This window comes from Lichenostomus cassidix, chromosome 2, assembly GCF_008360975.1.
Source record: "Lichenostomus cassidix isolate B80296 chromosome 2, HeHo_3.0, whole genome shotgun sequence".
NCBI lineage: Eukaryota > Metazoa > Chordata > Aves > Passeriformes > Meliphagidae > Lichenostomus > Lichenostomus cassidix.
This window is the reverse complement of record NC_139482.1, coordinates 95706140-95726097: the sequence shown is the minus strand read 5'-3', so window position 1 is coordinate 95726097 and position 19958 is coordinate 95706140. Positions and strand designations below refer to the sequence as shown.

General features: G+C 34.3%; 1 protein-coding gene across 4 annotated transcripts in view; it reads right to left on the bottom strand.

Annotated features, from left to right (window-relative positions):
• RTTN (rotatin) overlaps positions 1–19933 on the bottom strand; it is a 78466-nt gene extending 58533 nt beyond the window's left edge. For 3 of the 4 annotated variants that reach the window (XM_085052455.1, XM_085052457.1, XM_085052456.1), the window contains exons 1-6: positions 11587–11749; positions 8895–9014; positions 5867–5982; positions 3958–4128; positions 2435–2647; positions 1093–1205 (exon numbers count right to left, since the gene is read on the bottom strand). In XM_085052455.1, coding sequence (XP_084908581.1) covers positions 1093–1205; positions 2435–2647; positions 3958–4128; positions 5867–5982; positions 8895–9014; positions 11587–11617 — 764 coding nt within the window. In that variant the 5' untranslated portion in view covers positions 11618–11749. Of the gene's footprint in view, positions 1–1092; positions 1206–2434; positions 2648–3957; positions 4129–5866; positions 5983–8894; positions 9077–11586; positions 11753–12656; positions 12808–13338; positions 13454–14680; positions 14760–15904; positions 15995–17653; positions 17853–19046; positions 19235–19837 lie in introns of those variants that run through there. The other variant, XM_085052458.1, reaches the window with a different exon arrangement.
• Positions 19934–19958: the final 25 nt, after the last annotated feature.

Genomic DNA, 19958 nt, shown 5'->3' with positions numbered 1-19958 from the left:
GTACCTAAAAATGTCTACAGAAATTTTCTCGTTAAATTTCAGGACAATCTCTGAAAAATATTTCCTGAAATGGTAGACATTCTGAAAAATAGAAAACAGTTCAGAGATCACAACATATTTGCCAAAATAACATTATCAATCTTTGTGTTTGTATATGTTTATTCTTTTAAACATATAGGTAATCAAAGACCATAGTTTTTCAAAATTCTCTCTTCAAAATTAAGAGCCTGACATTTATGTTCATCTGAAAACATAAAATTCTATTGAGCTTCAGTAGACACCTTAGATCATATATATGATCATTAAAAAAAACCCTGTGCTTCTGGAATTTTGTCATTATACACGTAAAAATCCATCTCACTATCACAAAGTTAATTGATGCTAGTTAAAAAATGGAAGTGAATTTCCTGTTGCCTGAAACAGCAATACAACAATAATTCATTCTAAAAGCAATGAAACACTGAAAAATGTTTTGACATTTCATAATTTAAACACTTACTGGACAGCTCTAAAATACAGTCTCCTTTGAAAAAAAATCCTAAAGTCAAGTTCTCAGTCAGTATAAATTTTGGTTGTTCAAGAAAAAAACTTTTTAAGACACCGCAAGGTAATTTATCCTCTAACTAAAGACATGGAAAAATCTAAAAAGAATAAAAATTTGCTTTTTAATGAATGAAATGCCATATTGTAATAGAAAGAATCTGCAATAAAGTCCTTTAGGATTTCTGAAAGTAAAATAAAAGTAAGTTATACAAATATACTCAGGACAAAGGATTTAAAAGAAGTCTGAAAGACAAGTCAGAATTTTCAAGACTTTTCCTTGTAAATCACATAACAACTTTACATTAAAAAAATCATAAAAGCTTGTACACAGAATACCAGCATTAACGTTTTAGCAAGTGAAATTCAGTTTTCAAGAAATCCACTACAAAATGGCCCAAAACAGTTACAAGAGACCATTCAATGGCTAAAAGAAAACAATTGCTCATACAGGGATTAAAAAAGTTGATTTTTCTATTTGAGAAACTTTATCCATTAAAAAAAAAAGGATTATATTTTCTCAAGAAGATTTTTAAGTAGTAATGTACTCACATATTTGAGCATATGTGAATGCATTCCTGAAGCAAGGGAAAGTGTAGGTGGAAAGGTAGACTACTCAAGGCCTGATCTGCCAATTCTACTAATTCAGAAAGATTCTTGTCACCCTGTGAAGTAAAATGAAGAGAAAGAATAAAACTAGCAAACTTAGTAAAATTAATAGTATTGAACGCTATTGAATAATCTTTCAGAATTTATCATAATTGAATATTAAGTAGGTTTTAGTTCAGCTTTCCATAGAGAAGTTTATAATTAACTAATTCAATACATTCCAACCAAAACAAATTTAGAACCTATTCCTGGGAGCTGAAAGCCCTTCAGCTGCTGAATCCAAATAAACTTCTACTAAAGTCAGCGGGAATAATGTATGTCTAAAATTACACAGCATGAACACTGTAACTCTATTCAAATTATTATTTTTTAATCAATATGCATTTTATGTGAGAAGAGCATAATAAAAGATATAACTATTAAACTTTTAACACATCACTAGTTGGATATTTTTTTTCCTTAAGTACTTATGTCTCCATCATATTTGGTTACCAAATACATTAAACATGATCCATTTAAATTTGATGGAGTTAACTTCATTGTAAACAGCATTTTATGAGCAAAGTATTGCTTCTATTAAGTTCAGAACCTGCCTAGACAAAGGATAGATTAACTCTGATTGAAGACAGCACTACATTTATATTGCTGTATTTTATTCATTTATATTAGTATTAATGGAACAAGTATTTTGCAAAATTGCTTATCCCTTTGGATAATAGAGAAGAATATTTCACTATTGTGCTAGAATCTCTTAACTAATAAAGCAGTTGTGTTCATAACAAAGTGGAACAAAAATCTCAGCCAGTCTAGAAGTAATTGTTTATTAAAGCTGCAACTGCCACAGTACATATGATTTACAATTTTCTAACAATATATCTAACTCCTGGACAACATACATACACCCACACTATATATTTAAAGAAATATAAAATAAATAGGGTATTATGTAAATATATAAATGTGTATTATATATAAAGATATCTATTTATATACATGTAAATATTTATATAATAGAATATTTGCAGCTCCTTCCTTCTTTGCCCATAAAAGGTCCTGTGCCCACTTCTAATCTGCCTTGGTTTTCACTTCAGACAAGATTTTTTGCAAACATCATGACTACCATTAATGAAAACAAATATAAATTAACTACACCTTGCATCCTACAGAATACTCATACTTAGGGATCTTCCTCAGTTATGCTACACTATAATTTTTACCACAGAGTAAAAGAAGTGAGGAAAGAACTTCATCTACAGGAAATATTTTATATAATAAAGTTTCACACCTCCTTATGAACTTCAGCCATAAAGCTACAAGTGCATTCAATTGAATATGCAGCTTCTGAAACTTGTTTATAAATATTGTAGTTCTCAGTACTCATCTGCTCCAGATAGGCTGCAATAGATTCATGAATGCTTGGGTATTCCAAGGAGAAGGACATATCCAGTGAGAGAAGGAATAAAGCATTCAGCAAACTCTTTTGTGTAACTTTACTGGCCTTTGAAAAAGAAAACAACTGTCAGAATAACAGCCTGAAAATACAGTAAAACCAACAATAGCATTTGCAATCATTCAACAAGTACAATCACTACTGCTGCTGCTTAGAAGTTAGAGAAACACATTTCATTAAATGAGTTCTATATGAAGTATTATTTTTTCTTCATTAAAGGTGATAGCTAATTAGATGTCACTCCTAATATCAGACCTGTAACTAGTCACCAAAGTTGTGTATGATGCAGGCACAACACAAACACAGTTGGCTAGAGTCAATTTACTGTCTGACCACGAGATGGCAGAGAATACACAGATCACAATTACTTCTGTATTTAATAAAAAGCTGTCTACAATTCCAAATGGTCATAATGCAAACTAAGCACTGGGATTTCTCCTGTTGGTTTGGGTTTTTCATTTTATTTTTAACTGCAAGTGTACATTCCGTCAACTAAAATTTTGACCTCAAATACAGTAAATTTGTTCCAACTCCTGTTATACACAGAATGGAAACTTCATATTAGGTATACGAGAACATAAAAGACAAAAATTACAAAAATTCATTAGATTAATATGTCTAAACTTATTTTCAGGTACCAGACTTAATATTTGTGACAAAAATCCTGTAACTGAAAATCAATCTTCTACTCCAATTGAATAATGTGTAAGAAAAGCTACATTCCATTAAAAACTGGTCCAAAAAATTTAAACCCTTTCAGGTTTAAACATCTAACACTTTTCCATCACACAAAAACTTCATCAGACCTTGCCATCTGAAATAAACAAAAGAACCCCTCCACCCTAAAGAAACAAAAGAACCCAACCACAAGAGCTACAATAGAATTTCTTTTGGAGAGCACTGGAAGCAAAGAAAAATTAAAATCACTCCAATTTATGAAACTTAATTGATTACTACATTCCATCAGATTAAGAGTGACGATTTTACATGTTATGTAGTTCTAGTCTTATTTGTATACATACTATAAACAAGCAGGGGGCAGCAGAGCTTTTCAAACCATACATCGTATCAGAAAAAAAACCACTACAGGAAGGAAAAGAACACTGAAATTCAAAAACTCATTTAAAAACTATATTAAAAGTGGTTTTTTTAAGATTTGAAATCTGCAGAATACACTGGTAACTGAAGAATGGACAAAGTTGCCATCTGTGATCATACATCACCCAAAGCAAATCAGATTAATTTCTCTGTCCAAGTTGCTATTTTCTCAGTATTAATCCCTGAGGAAGGTATCCCTTTCTGCTCCCTTAAAATGCAAAACCAAGAGACAATCACTTATTATTAGTGACATGACATACCTTTTCTACAGGGAGAAGCACTTGCAGCAATCTTACAGTGAAGAGTGAAATGCTAATAAATGCCATTCTGTGATGCTCCAGCATCACCTTGGGCTGTTCTGCACTTATATTGCTTTTGTGATATAATATAGTTTCTCCAAGCAAACCCAAGACCAGAAGCAATTTGTCTTTCTGAAAACAAAATCAGAAATCCAGTAATTAGAAAAAATCTAAACATCACTGTATATTTACAGTTTATACAGCACCTGCAGTATCATTATGCCAAATAATCTAAAACTGCATTAATGGTACAAAACACACAGCACTGTATTTCCTATCTATCCATTAGTCCTAGACCTAAGTCTACTTTCACTTGTAGTTCTGAATACTTTGCTCAGTAACTACCCATTACTGGCTGCTCTCTCCCCTTCCCTCTCCCTCTTTTCTCTGTCCCCACACCCCCTTAATTTCTGCTCACTGCACTTTTGAACTTCTGAAATTTTAACTATTTTGAAGTTCAGCTTTAATAAGGAAATATTAAGACCTGGTTTGAACCTGCTAATAAAGCTTTACTTTAAAATTGAAAAATCAAAAACCCTTCCCAAACCAATTCACAATAACTTTGCAAACATCAAAGAGCTTTTTATCCCTATTGATTCTCAAAGGAAACAGCAAAGATGTTTTATTTCCTGTCCCATTTTTTAAAATAATCAATATAATTGTATACCATTACCCACCTTATTTGCAGAGGCTTGTTTGTTAGTAGCCTGGAAACAAACATCATCCTACTAGTAATAATCAGTATGGTATACATATGATATATTCTCCTGCAGTTTGATAGATTTATAGGCAATGAAATATACTGATTCAGATCATCAAACAAGTAGACAAAGAGATATTAAGCTTCTGAGATCAAATTTTCTGCAAAGAATCTTCAGCACTGATGCGATGTTGATCAATTATAATATATTTTCAGAGATCAGTAGACCAAATTCAAAGAAACAGATTTCATTTGTTAATAGATGTTATAAATAATAAAAATGATAACATTTGTAAAATAGAGAATAGGGAAGCCTACAGAGATATTTTAATTAATTAATATTGTTATTATTAACAATAATTAACACTGTTATTGTTTCATATTCAGTGGTATTTTCACAAATTCTATCTCAAGTCAGGTGTATCTAAGACTACATTTAATTCAAGTCTTTAGACAAGTTTCAGTCTGCAGGCCTGGTATGTTTGTTATATGCCTGAGCCAAGCTAGCTGATCCTTCAGCTTTCACTTATCTTCAAAAAAGCAAGTCAGCCATAATTATTTTATCTGTTACTAATTATTTTATCTGTTCACTAATTTAAAATTCATGCATATAACAACTTTCAACTGTACTCAGCCATTTAAATTGTTTGGTCAACAGCATCTTAATGCTCTGAATATCTGCTGGGCCAAAAAGGCCTCCCCTTTCATTCCCAGCTAAGCAACACTTTTAAGGATATCTGAAATTTAGGACCTATAGTTCCTGTGTAGGAAATGGATAGCATGTATGTATCTTAGAATTCCAGTCTTGGATCTGAACAGTTATCTCCCTAATTTTAAACAGACAGTTTATAACGAGTAAAGAACAGGAAAGTTGTTATTTACATCAAATTGGTCCCCAACATTTGTAGTCAGTGCTTTTCCTTCAGTTCCCCTTCCCCACAGGTGGTTCTCTAAATGGCTGCTTAGTTTCTTGAGCTGAAACTCCAAGTACTGTCTGGGAAAATAACTTTTATTTTAAAAAACTGTGTCATCAATAGAACTAGTAATAAACCACTTAAAAATTTCAAAAGCACAGCTCAGCAGAAGCTTAGATATATGAATCACTGCAGAAAATGTCAGAAGCTTACAAAAGGAGACCAATATGGCTGATCAAAGGCTGAAAAACCTTACCAATTCCAATGCAAAAAGGCTGTCATCTTCCCAAACATTTTCAGAAATAGCATCACCAATAAGGAACATGTCTTCAATAAGCAATTCAAGAACTTCCATTGTCACTCTCCTACTACCTACGAACACAAATGACAGGATAAATTCAAAGACAAACAAAATACTGTATTTTGATGTTCAGAAGACACTATTGTAAACAAGAGATTAGTCCAAATATTAAATTCTGGTATTTGAATTTTCCTATATGCTTCTACAAAACTAAAGCTAACTGTCTTCAACCACTAATAGGTCTGAATCACAAGAAGACAACAACCAGCCAAAATCATGACAGATTAAAGCAATTGTGTACCTGGAAAATATCTGCAATTCCTTAAAACCTGTAGTAAAATTATTTAAGAAAATAGTAATGAACTGAACTACAGCTGTAAATCTGTTTACTGAACATTTTTAAAGTTCATAATGAAGTCACTAATTTCCTCCATCCAGACAGCTGTGTTACAAATCTTCTGTATATATTACCTAATCCATTAATCTGCAATTTTGATATAGGAGAGCCTTTCTTCAGAGATTATTTTGTTTGCGATCTTTTGAAAGATAAGCAGACAAATACCCATGTTATCTACTTGTACAGTTCTCCATAACAGTTTCCCCTTTGCTTTTAGGCTAATATTTATTCATTTTCATTTCTTCTTCAGAATGTCTCTTAATAACAAGGCTAATCTGGTCTATTAGGGAATTTTATCCTTTGTGCAATTTTAAGCTTGAATATGTGGCCACAAAGAAACTTGGCCTGAGCTTAGAAATGTACAGCCTACATTTACTACAAATATAAACCTCCTCCTAGTGTCCCCAGATAATGAGAAAACACAGGAGATAGCAGGTTTCGTGAAGAACAAGGCAGAATATCTGGAGCCAGACCAAATATTTTCCACCTCACACAACTGAGGATGCCAAAACTGTCTGACATCCTAAGGAACCATACGGTGACAATTTCCCTTAAATATTCAATGTAGTGCAACTGTTGGCTTAGTTACTTGTTGATGGTATGTTTCTATTTAAAATCATAGATGGATTTCACTCAACATAACTGAATTCTCAAAGTATTTTTTAACAAAGATAAAAATTCTGCATCCTTCAAAATCCTCAAAACAAAATGTTTAAAAAAGATAAAGCTCTACTTGTTCATTATATTTAAACATTAATTCCTCTGTCATGTTTTCTATCTCTTGCAAATTTTACACACTGCAGAAGCCTTATTGACATACTTGAGGAAAAAATTTAAATCTGTGTATGTGACTAGATACATAGTGAAAATGACCACAGCTTGTGCAATTTGCAGTTTGAGTGATCTGCTTTGGGTGAGCATATGACAGAGAATGGCACAAGGCCTTTTTGAAAGCTTGCTTTTACCTGTCTCACAGAAGTGCTGTTTTCCATTTATTTTAGGCAAAACATTGCCAATTTGACTTAAGAAATTTCTCCATTTTAACAAAAAAAAAAAAAACAAAAAACCCTACCAAACCAAAAAAACCCACATCGCTACTGATTTCTGCAATGACTTCACTCAAAGGCAGGTCTGCACAAAAGAAGAAAAATTCCAATGAACATCTCCACAAGGAACAGAATTTAAGCTTAACTAAAATACACATTACACTGGAAAATAAAAGGCAGCAAATTTTACAATAAGCTTACTGTTTTTCCTTTACCAAGTAATTTAAACATCTAGAATAAAATCTACACTATACCATATAGGCTGATAATAACATTTATAAAAATTCCTGTTTATTTTAGTGAAGATAACAACTCAAAATATCACCACATGAGAAACTGTGTGTCACTGTCTCACAATATCACACTGTCTCACAGTGTGCCTTCAGATCACAGGCTTTCAGATCAACAAGAACAGGATAAAAATATTAGTTTCCTTACAATCTGTGTCTCATTACTGCACAGTGGAAGAATGAAGAAATATCACCTAGTAGAGTTTAAAAAGTATAAAACACCTGAGGGGAAGATAAACAAAGATAGATCAACTTTACCCAAAAGTGAAATTATTTTAGGCCTATGATAAGACATAAAGAAAGAATCTTGAAAAGTAGAAAAACTGTCTTTTAACTCTGCACATTTGAAGTGACAGGCGCCAGAAATGGAAAAGACAGAAAATACATTTTCTGCAGTTTTACATTATAAATAAAAGATGCTAGAAGTAATGAATGTGCTTGTGACTAATTAATATTTAAATATCACTATTCTGAAAGGGAAAAACAAAACTTTAATTCATTTTAGTTAGTTTATAACAAAAAAAGAGCGAACTGAATAATTTTCATACATATTTCATAAAATTTTTACAAGTTGAAGCCTCTAACTTTTAGTATCCTAGTCACAGAGAGATGCACATATCCCACTCCTGTATTTGAAAACCTTATCACATTTTCCAATACCTGTTTTGAATTACATTATGTTTTAAAAATAAGTATTATTTTAGACAACCTAGGAGCAGAGATTGTCCTCCAGAAGGACTTTGCAATTTAGAACCTCTACAAATTAAAAGAAAGATCATAACTGCAATTAGACCACCTTTACTTATGTTTCTTAAACCATTTGTTACTGCATTTGTAAGAATATAAACAAGCCTTTCACCAGAATTTTTGTTTATTATTTCTTGAACAGGAGGAAAACTATGCTCAAAGAGATCAGAACACCTGTGGTTAAGAGTGGTTATTTTTATATCATCCTGAATGACATGTTATCCTGCCACACCATTTTTTCCCCACACACTCACTTCTTGCTGCTGTCAGTAAAAAGTACTTAAAACAACAGAAGCAGCTCTGGAAACCAATCAGAAGATTTAAGCTTTGTGACCTGAACAAAGTCCCCAGAAAAGGCCTGTTGCACCTAGCCACAGTATATCAGCAATCATATGTGCCTTATTTATTTAAGGTATGCATCTCATAACACCAACTTCTTAAGAGGTTTGTTTTAAGGATGGGAAAGCCACATAAGTTAAATACTTAACACGAAATTTTCTCACCTGTTCTTAGAAGAGGTATTGCGTTTTCCAAGACAGAAACACAGAACTGAGGAAGGCTAAGCTGCTTCATCTGTAATTCTAAAGTGTCCTCATTTTCAGTATCTGGTAGGTCAATATGTCCTACATCAAACGGGGAATGCAGAGAGATTCTGGAGTTTGCATTTGCTTGAGTACTGTTTCCACTTAAAATAACAAGCAAACAAAAATAAAATAAAATAAATTAAAAAGGAAAAAAAAGGAAACAAAGCAAACTCTTGCAAAGAGAAAATACTTATGTACAAATCTTAAAAATAGCATTAAGTATTTTCATGTCTGCCTGCCTTAAGCATATCCTGCCTTCCATCCCAATCTTTCTCTGCTATCCATCAGTGTTGCAGGAAGAGGAGGATGTTGTTTGGTTGTTTTTTTAAATGTCAGAAATAGAAGCATCACAAGTAAATGCCTAATGTCATCTTCAAAATCACTTAGCACTATGTACTGGAAGAAATGCACATGCAGTGAATTCAATATTACATGAGAAATACCAGTTGATTTGAAACTTTTTTTTGGATGAACAAAATCTAGTTGCATGAAACAAGACCACTTACTAAATCAAATTTCAGCCTGAATGATACTTACTATATTCAAACCATTCTATATAGGTAGCCACAAGAATCCTTTGAAGGAAAATTAAGAAGCATGCGCTATGTTTATTCCTTAGGACTACCTTGTCCACGGTAAAACAGAAAATACTCCCTTGTCCAAGAAAGCCTTAAGAGTAATTGAGTATATGTTACAAAATACACACAGTGCAATTAACTTATGGACATATTTTTAATTATTAAATGTTTATACATGATATATGAATATATTATTATAGATTATATATAGTTCATGTATTATGAGCAATCTATAGTTCATAACTGTATTATTTTTCAACTGTTTTTAACAATAATCTAATTCCACTGTCAGCATTATAATTAAAAAAAACTCAGAACATATTTTTTAAGTTTTCTCATCTCACACAACTTTTAGCAATCTTGATTTGCTTTAAAAACCTGTATGACTTACAACTGGTTTTGTTTGGCTCCCTTTTATTTATTAAACAAGCTGAAGAAACTGAATTGTGGCATGACTGTGTTACATTCTATTGTCTAATTAAATGTAAAAGACGTCTGTAAGAAGTTAAATGCCAGCTGATTAAGAGGTCAATAGAAAACTACAAGCAAAATAGAAGAGTTCACAATATGTAGTGGGGCTTGGCTGCACTTACCAGAGGGAAAGGAAGGAGAGGTATCAATCATAAAAACAATTCAGAAGAGGAAAGGTTAAGTTTCCAGGCAGAATTTGAAACAGACAAACAGATAGATTGAAGAGTCTCAAGATTAAAGAACAAGGAAAAAGAAGAGTTACATATAGAATAGCAATAAACAAATTCACATTACAATTATGTTGAAAACGACAAGATTCACTAAAAGCAGCTCTTCCTTATCAAAATCAGCAATGTTGGAGCAACACTGCTGTCATTTCCTCTCTATCATATCTTCTATTCCACACCATGATGTTCTTTATGCTACCTCTGGGCTAAATCATATCTTTGTAAGAAATGAGATCCATGGGCAGTGAGCAGGTCTACTGCAGCAGACAGGATGCAAGATAAAAGTGTGCAGGCACAAACAGCTCATAATTATCACACTATTAGCACTCCCTGGTTTCTAGACATCTCATCACTGCCCTGACTGGTAGTTATTCTTATGCAGCTTTCATTTCTAGACTGACAGCCAGGCCATCGCTCTCTCTTGCACAATATACACCAGCTGCTATTAAACCATTAACTGTTCAGCTTGGGAAAATGGCCAGGTCCTAGAAGGCATAAAGCCTGGAATTCATTAACAGAGCCATATTAGTTACGTGATAAAAAATTAATATATCAGACTTGAGTAAAAACAACTTTTTAATACAATGACTGTCAAGATGTATTTACAATTGAGCTATTCTCATCACAGTCTATTTGGATACCTGAGATTTATTCCATCTCTAAGCCCATACATCACAGAGACTCAAAAGAACTACCAACAAGCACACAGTAAGGATTTACAAGGACTTTTAAAATCCCATATACTAGGAGACATCAGTACTTGAACAGCAGCTTTAAGTCTGCTGTGTCAAGATGAGCAACAAAACCATGCACAAAAACTTCTACATTTTGAGGGTATACAGACAATTCATAATTTCATATAAGATGTTGTCAAATTTTTAGACGTTATAGAACTGAAATTTGTTGTCACATTTAACAACAAATTTTAAAGACTTCAATAGAAATCTTTATGCAACATAGCATGTTTGACAATATTGTATACTGTTACCTACAGGATGGCCATTCCACTTAAAAGAATTTATGAGGTCATCTGCTGAAAAAAAGAAAAATCCCTGACTTTTCAGCAATAGACTGAATAAATGCTTTTCTGTGCATGCAAGAGCAATAACAATTGATACAAAGAGATTTTGTTTAAAATGGTGGTTGAGTACAAAATATGTCAATGATTTTATGTATTCTAAAGACCCCTTTAAGAATGGTTTAATTCATGAACATGGTTTGAATTTTCACAAGTTACCAAAACCTTTGCATTAGCCCACACACTGACAAGAAGCTAATCATATAATCCTATATTAATATGTTTTGAATTGAAGTGTTATTTCCTGTTTCATTCACCTAGAAGATACTGCATCCCAATCTTGACCATCTCCTCTAGGACGCTGAACTGTCCGTCCAATTACAGAGGGCCGAGGGCTGCTACTTCCAGGTGATGGATTGTGAGAACAAGGAGCACCTCTTGCTTCTTGACAGTAAGATATAGATGAATTCTGGGAAGCTGTGCCTTTATGTAAGACAAAGCAAATATTTTCCTTTAGTGGAATCCATTACTCTGAAAAATACTATATGGTGAACAGTAACAGTAACTAAGGTAAATACTGATGATCTAGAAAAACTTATCACTGGCAAGTAGCAGAGTTTTGAAACCCAATTCCAAGGCAAAAACTACTGAAGATTCCAGTTGAATCATAAATCTTGAGTTTTAAAAATAGAAACATAGTGTCTGGGAAAGGCTATTTGACTTGTTGATGTTAAAACTGAATTAGCAGCCAATATCATTTATTAAAACACCAAATATAGTGGCAATCTTATGAAGAGAACTACACTATACAAATTTACGGAAACAAAGTTGATTCAATTCACGTGACAAAATGGAAACAAAAAAATCATTATAATTAATCTACACCATTAAAGCTACAACTTTTAAGCACTGAGAACATTGCGAAGCAGCCCTAATGACTGCAAACTTCAAAACAATGATTAAACTATTTTTAGCCATCAGCATAAAAAGAAAGAAAGTTCATATAGCTCATGAAATTAGTAACTACATTGTTAAGTACTAATAGCTTGAAAACTTTTCTGAAACTCTGCCCACTTTTATTTTACAGATTTAATTTAGTTTTAGTTAAAAATCCCTCTCCTGCTGACATAGAAACAATTGGATACTGGGAAAAGTTAATGAATGGGGGAACCACAGGAAACTAAAACTGAGTAAGTATTTTAAACAATGCAAGTACTCAACATTTTTTAATTAATATTAATAGTACTCAACACTATTCCCTTAGCAAAACAGTTTCACAAGATCACATTTGCTATAAGGTTCTGGTTTTGGATTTTTTCTGAAATCATTTTAGACAATCTTAACTGCAGTAAAAACAACAGTATCTCAAATACTTAAAAATTCCTACCTTGCTCTGAGGAAGAAAAACTTGGATCTCTATGGAAGTTAAGCCTACTTCTCAAGAAGATGCAGAGCTGTTGCAAGCACAACACAGCCTGCAAAGCCAACCGGTGTCTCCCATCTCCTCCAAAAGCCAGATTTAGCAGAGACAAAAGGCTCTGCAAAGACAAAACCACCAACCCTGAGACCTGAACATTCATCACCTTCATGAACAAGCATGCCAGCTAGAGTCTTGCACTAAACATAGTTAATAAATGTTCCCAAGTGTTTTTCAAAACCACAGCAAAGAATAAATAGGCTCAACTACTGTTTTCTTACTGAATGCAAGACTATCAAGCCTAAGGAAAAATCCAAGTTTCACATTTTATTTCCAGTGAAGTCACTTCTTTCACTACGGGAACCCATTAGAGGTTCTACATACAACAGGGACACAAATTTATCTTATCCAGAAGAAACAAAGTATTACTTCAGTACACACTTCATTACTGATTAGCAATATACATTATTGCAACCAAAAAACTTTAAAACCACAATATATAGCCAATGTCCCCTTTCCTTTACACATAGCATTAGCATAAAGATACTGCTCTGTAACTATTTTGTTTAGAAACAAATTGTATCATTTGCATCAGTTCATCCTTGGCACAACTTATACCACAGCACAATAAAAACTTTATGTGAATTCTTGCCTGTACAATCTTTGGCCTTTGAAGGAAGATCTCTGCAGGAAAATCTTGCATAATCACATCCTGAAGAAGCTCACATGTACTCCAAATTAAACTTTGGTTGTTACTTCTCAAAGAGCTAAAAGTTCATATTTAAATATGTATTCAGAAGAAAAGAAAACCAACCAGAAATTATTAGCCTGAACAAGTCTTTACAAGAAAGTTATAATCACAACACTGAGGAATCTAAAGAAAAGAACCTCTGTAATTCTATTGTCATACCATTTTCTGGGTTGAATTATTCCTTAGCTATGCGAATCCTATATACAATAAAGAACAAACTCAATTCCCACATGTAAAATTAGGTTCCAAAAAGAGAAATAACTTTATTGATTTTGAAATTAAAAGAATTTGAATTTGAAATTAAAAGAACTAATGGAAATTCCCTCTGAAGCTAATGATTATCTTTGTGGTATATGGCAAGTAATATTACTCATACCAGTAAGAAAGTTTCTCTTGTTACTAAAGTTCATGTATAACTTAAAAGCCCCTGAATTACATATGTGGGAAATTCCATAAAGGGAGAAATTTACTAGCTATTCTCTAAGATGCATATTAGTAAATAATAAGGATCTTTACGATGGTCTACTTCAATTTTTTTAATTGTTTCACAAACCACTGTTTTTGAAACCACTGTAAAAAATCAAATGTGTCCAGTCTTATAAATGTGTTCTTTTTCTATACTCAAGCATAAAGGAAATTAAATATTAAAGAGGTTCTCCAGCTTCAGAGATCTTTCAAAAGGAAAAAACAAACACACACAAAAAAACCTATGCTAGAAATCTATCGCAGCTCTGTGTCAACTCATAAGGAATCCCAATGACAGAACTTTTCCTTGGGGCATTTCAAACACTCTTTTTCTAAATTAAAGGAAAAAAAAATACTGCAGAAAGATAGTTGGAATGACTCAATGGCTGGATATGGCCTTGTACCTAAAATTACTGGCCTAAACTTAGTTAAGCAACTACTGAAAGTATGGATTTTCCTACCAACTGGTCATGGAGGTAAATAATGACTTTATTCCAGCTTGTTCTATTATTAGCTGAATAAAATCTTTGATCCACTTAAGAAATTTAAAAAACAGACTGAAGTGTCATGCACAAAAACCCAAACATAGTCTGATTTAAACACATAAAATGGAGTGGCACTGCCCAACTTCAGCACAGCTTTTATGACCATTTATGAAAAATTAGTTCATTAGGATATTTACAGGAACAGCCTTATGATGTAGAAGGACAAAAATTTACAGCCACTATTTCTGAAAAATAAAAACTACAAGGAAATTGTAATGTTTCTATTACTGCACCTTTCATTTGATGAAAGAACGTGTCTATCTGTTGAAGTCAGAGTTAGCCAAGGAAATGTGGAAAATTTCAAGCATTTCACTGCAAAAAAACAGAGCAGATGTTTTGGAATATATTTTATAGAAATATTATATTGTATACATCCAAGGCAAAGACAAAAAGTTATGAAAATACTATCTTATACAGAAATATCTTTTAGTAAATATATACTTGCACAAGCTCAAGTGCTTCTAATGCGAGTTTTCAGCAATTCCAAAACACAACTAAGATCAAGTCAAATCCAAATGAAATATGTTTAATGAAGAAAGCTTTGGCAAATAACAAACACAGCATTAGCGTAAAAATACTCAATCACACATCATGCTTTCAATTAAATTATAATTTTGATCTGCAACTAAAGAATATTTTATCCATTAGCATGGTCTCTAAAAATGAAAACTGACCTCATGCTTTTACTCTTTAGGCAGTAGAAATTATTGCTCTTACGAAATTATGACACATAATAATTTTTTCATTAAAATATCTTCAAAGCTGTTTTTAACTTAGAAGTTTGTAACAATTATTGTGCAACTCCTAAGATAGCTGATACACTACTAAAAAACTCAACTGGTGATTTACTTACGGTAACTGCAGTCATATTTTAAAATCTAGATCTCAGCACCACACTGTATTTTAATTATGACACTCTCCTGTGAACTGCTACTAAAGGAAAGACTTGCCAAAATATTATTGATCTTTGCCTGTCACTGAAACACTTCCCATCATTTGACAAAAAAAAAAAATCAAAGCATAACACTGGTTTTTACTCAAATACAAGGCAAAAATTCCAAAAGCACCTAAACCAGTTTTCTAAAAGTAGAAAGGTATTCAGACTAAGTTTTGTTGATATACAAGATACCTAAACCTTTAAGCCACTTCTGATTATGAAACACAGATCATCTGAAAAACACTGGCAATTTAAATAATTTTTAAAATTGCAGCACTTTTTAACATATTTTAGATATTCCAAACAGCTACACTATTTACTAGAAAAGGGAAATATCTATAAAGATGAATGTCATTTTTATTAGCGTTATAATTGTAGCTTCTGTGGTGTTAGATCTCACAGAATGACAACAGGAAAAAGGAGAGACAATTTTGCTATCCCCATTTGTAATGGAATTCCATCTAAATTACAACTCTAAGCTCTTTCTGTAATTAACATATTCTTTTATAACTACACATACCAACTGTTCTTTTGGGAGGTATTTCTAACTGCGGCAGATGACTTCTACTTGGACAAAAATATCCAGTGAATAATTCCTCTTGAGGCGGAACTAAAATAAAAAAAAGGTTAAGTTTAAAAAATGGACACACACAAAAAAGAAAACTTCTGTTTATTTCCATGCTTTTCCTTAACTACCTCCCTTTTGCCCTTGCGTGTTAAATCAGTTTCCTTAATAGGTTAAAACAGTCTCATGATAAGAAAAATGGAGTAAAGAGAGCACATCAATGTTTATTTTTATAATCATATTCTGCAACTGTATAGGGCACTTTTTTCCCATTTTCTTACACTAGCTCGCATACCATACAAACAATAGCAAAAACAATTACACCAAATGTATTGCCTGATGGAGAACTGGCAGTCAAATAAAAGGTTTTCCTTTAATCTATGCACTAATAAAATTAACTTTTTAATTACTTAAAACCTTTTCCTACCAAAACTGCTGTCTTTTTAGGTCACCTGAAAAGTTGCCCTCTTGTATATAATACGTGTATTGCTACATGTCATTCAAATGCAAACTGTATTAAAATATACACAAGAAATGTTAAGACCAAAAGCTATCTCTCCAGACCATAATATTTGGTTCAAAGGATCAAACTAGATAATGCCAGGTTACTATTTTACAATTTTCCCCAATAACTGAAGTTAAAACAGAAAAAAAGTAAAACCCTCCTTTTGGCAAGCATTACGATTATTCCATCCACACATACTGAGATGTGTGATGACACAATTTACTGCATAAGTAACTTCAATTAGTTTCAGAAAGATATAATTTAAGAATACACACGTAAAAGATTATTCTTCCCCACACAGTAGAAAGATTAAGTAATAATCTGCCCCTATATGGGCCCAGGAAGGAAAACAAATAGGCACCATATAGTTCTAGTGAACTAAAACTCCAAGCATTAGAGAGTCTGCAGAAATCACCAAAAATTACTTTTATTCACAGAATGAGTGACAGAGGTGTGGTCATTACTACAATGTGTACTGTGTAACAGCAGTGTCTTTCCCACAATAACCAGGAGGACGAAGTAAGGACTTCTGTGATATGTAATTTTCTCCTCCAAATTCTGTTTTAAAATTTTTAAGGCAGAAGAGGAGAACCACATGGGTTAGACTACACCTAAGAGGCACTATGAATCATTTTAACAGAGAGATTATGAGGTAGATAACAGATGCAAGCAATAGCACTTCACATATAATGTGACATTTTAAAGAATGTTTATGCATTTTTCTATGACAAATGCTTATCCAATACTAAGTAGATAGCGCATACAGCTACTGTAGTTTTAAAAAATCTTTGTACTAGGATCTACTACTTTTTTCTTTCCTTTTTTTCTTGTAAGATTTCAATTGCTTTCCAAGCTAAAGCCTACTATACAAAAAACAGCAGCAAAGCAGACTGGCTAAATTACAGATTTATTCGAAGTTGCTACACCTGCTGCCATAAAGCTGTCCTTGGAAGTTGTGTCATGCTCTTTGTACATTATAGAAAACAGACATTATACACTGAGGAAATGGATAGGGAATTCCATTACAGGAATGCCACCAGGTGATTTAGCTAAGGTCACACTGTCTCTGGCAGAATCTGATTACCACACACTTCACTGATCTCTCAGGAATAATTTGCCTACTGTGCCTGAAAACAGCAGCTTCTCAAGGCCTTTTCATTTAATTTAATATAAATTACAGTTCAAAACATGCAATTTACCTGGTTGATCTAATGACGGCTGAGACTGAGCTTGGTAACATACTGATAATGAACTAGAAGGAAGTTCAGAAGGAAGAAAAAACAGTCCATCCACAATCCCATCAATTATGGCCTGCAAGTTTAGATCCACATCGGAGCGAAGCTGAGAGAAAAATTCCACTGCACCAATTCCGATCATTTTCTGGGCAGCAGGTGGATGCTACATTAAGACAAATAACTGACAAAGTTAGTGTGAAGAGTCTTAAGGTCTCTGGAGAGGGGCAGGGGGAAGAAGGAAAAGAGCTGTAATTCTTAAGCTATTTTTTGCCTTTATTCATCTAGAACATTGTGTTGAGGTAGAGTTAATTTTCTTCCCAGTGGGTGGCATGGGGCTGTACTTTGGACTTGTGCTGCACACAGGGTTAATAGTATAGAGATGTTTTAGTTATTGCTGAGCATTGCTCAAGCAGAACCAAAGGCTTTTGCATTTTCCATACTGTCATGCTGGCAAGGAGTCTGGGAGTGCATGGGAGGCTGGAAGGAGACACAGGAGGTACAGGTGACCCCAACTGACCAAAGGGATATTGTTGACCATATGGCATCATGCTCAGTATACAAAGTAGGGAAGAAGGAGGAAGGGGAGGACATTTGGAGCGATGGCATTTGTCTTCCCAAGTCACTGTTACGTGTGATGGGGCCCTGCGCTCCTGGAGATAGCTCAACTGCTGCCTGCCCATGGGAAGTGGTGAATGAATCCCTTGTTTGGCTTTGCTTGTGCACACAGCCTTTGCTTTCCCTATTAAATTGTCTTTCTCTCAAACCATGAGTCTTCCCCCTTTTAGCATTCCAATTCTCTTCCCAGTCCCACTGATGGGAAAGTGAGCAAGCAGCTGCATGGGGCTTGGCTGCTGGTTGGGTTAAACCATGACATCCATCCATCCATCCATCAGTATCAAGGATGGGTTGTTTTTTAACTCTGCATAGCTGCAGTTTAGTGATTAAAACACAAGAATGTAAAAATCTGAGATATGTAAAGTTTCTGTAACATTTTCTCAAATTAGTTGCACCTATGTTCAAATCTTTACTTTTCAAGAACAGTGCAAATGCTTAGACACAAATCATGCTCCAAGTTGAAAATGATGCACTGAATGAGAAACTGAAGAAGCAGACAAACTAAAAGGAAGAAGAAACCCAGAAAACAAAAATTCTCAGCTACCTCTCTGACCCACTTGAAGTTGCTAAAATTGTTTTAATTTTGGTCTACACACAGTGGCTTTATTATTCCTGTCTTTGTAAAACTCTAAAAATCTCATTACATGGAGCTACAAAGTCAAGTAATATCCAATAGCTTCATTTAGCTTTGGCATTCTAAAGACATATAGTTGAAAAATAAATCGATGTTATTATGTCATACCTTGATCAAACTGTTCACAAAATTTAATACTTCCTCTTTTATTGGTACAACTGGGAAATTGAACCACTCCAAAAGGTTACGAAAAAGCGCTTTTTCGTGGACCAGATCAGCATAGGAAATCAAGTTGTGATCTAATTTAAACAGAATAGTCTTCAAAGATCGCTCTCTTATCTCTGTGAGTTCATGACCTGCCCAAAAAAAAGGGATTAAGGAACACATAAAATTAGTTGACATAACTTTTTTCTTATTTGGACTAACAGAATATTGCCAGAGATCTGCAAAAAAAAGTGGGCTTTCTTGCTGTCAGTACTGTGCTTACCAGGAAGACAAATATGATTACACTCACCAGCAATAACCTAATCCAGTGCGTTTGCATGATTATAAAGCAGTGAGACATTATGAGATATTCTGATATAATCTGGTGCCAAATGCACTTCTGTTGATATAGCCTGGCGCCAGAACCTTTACCAGAGTATGTCGTGGGTGCGGAAAGCAACCTCGAGCCCACCAACCAGACAAAAATCTATCCAAGCCCACTGAATCGAAAGGCTCCGTATCTGAAGGGGAAGCCTCTGGCATTTCCCTAGGGAAACATCTCCCCCCGGGCAGCGCCGCCGCCCCCTCCACGTCTGCAGCGGGAGCGGAGCGCAAGGGCAGAGGCAGAAGAGCGGCGGGGGGCGGCGGAGGCCGGGCAGGGGCGGGCAGGCTCCCGCAGAGCAGCGCCGGGCCGCACGCTGCCCGCTGCACACAGCGCCAGGGGCCGAGGGGCCGGGAGGGAGAGGAGCCATTACCCAGCTTCCTGACGAGCGCCGACAGCTCCATCGCGCCGCTCCGCCCGCCCGCATTCAACCGCCGCGCGGCCCCGCCGCCCGCCCGGCCGGGGGCGGCCCGGAGCACCTCGGGAAATGTAGT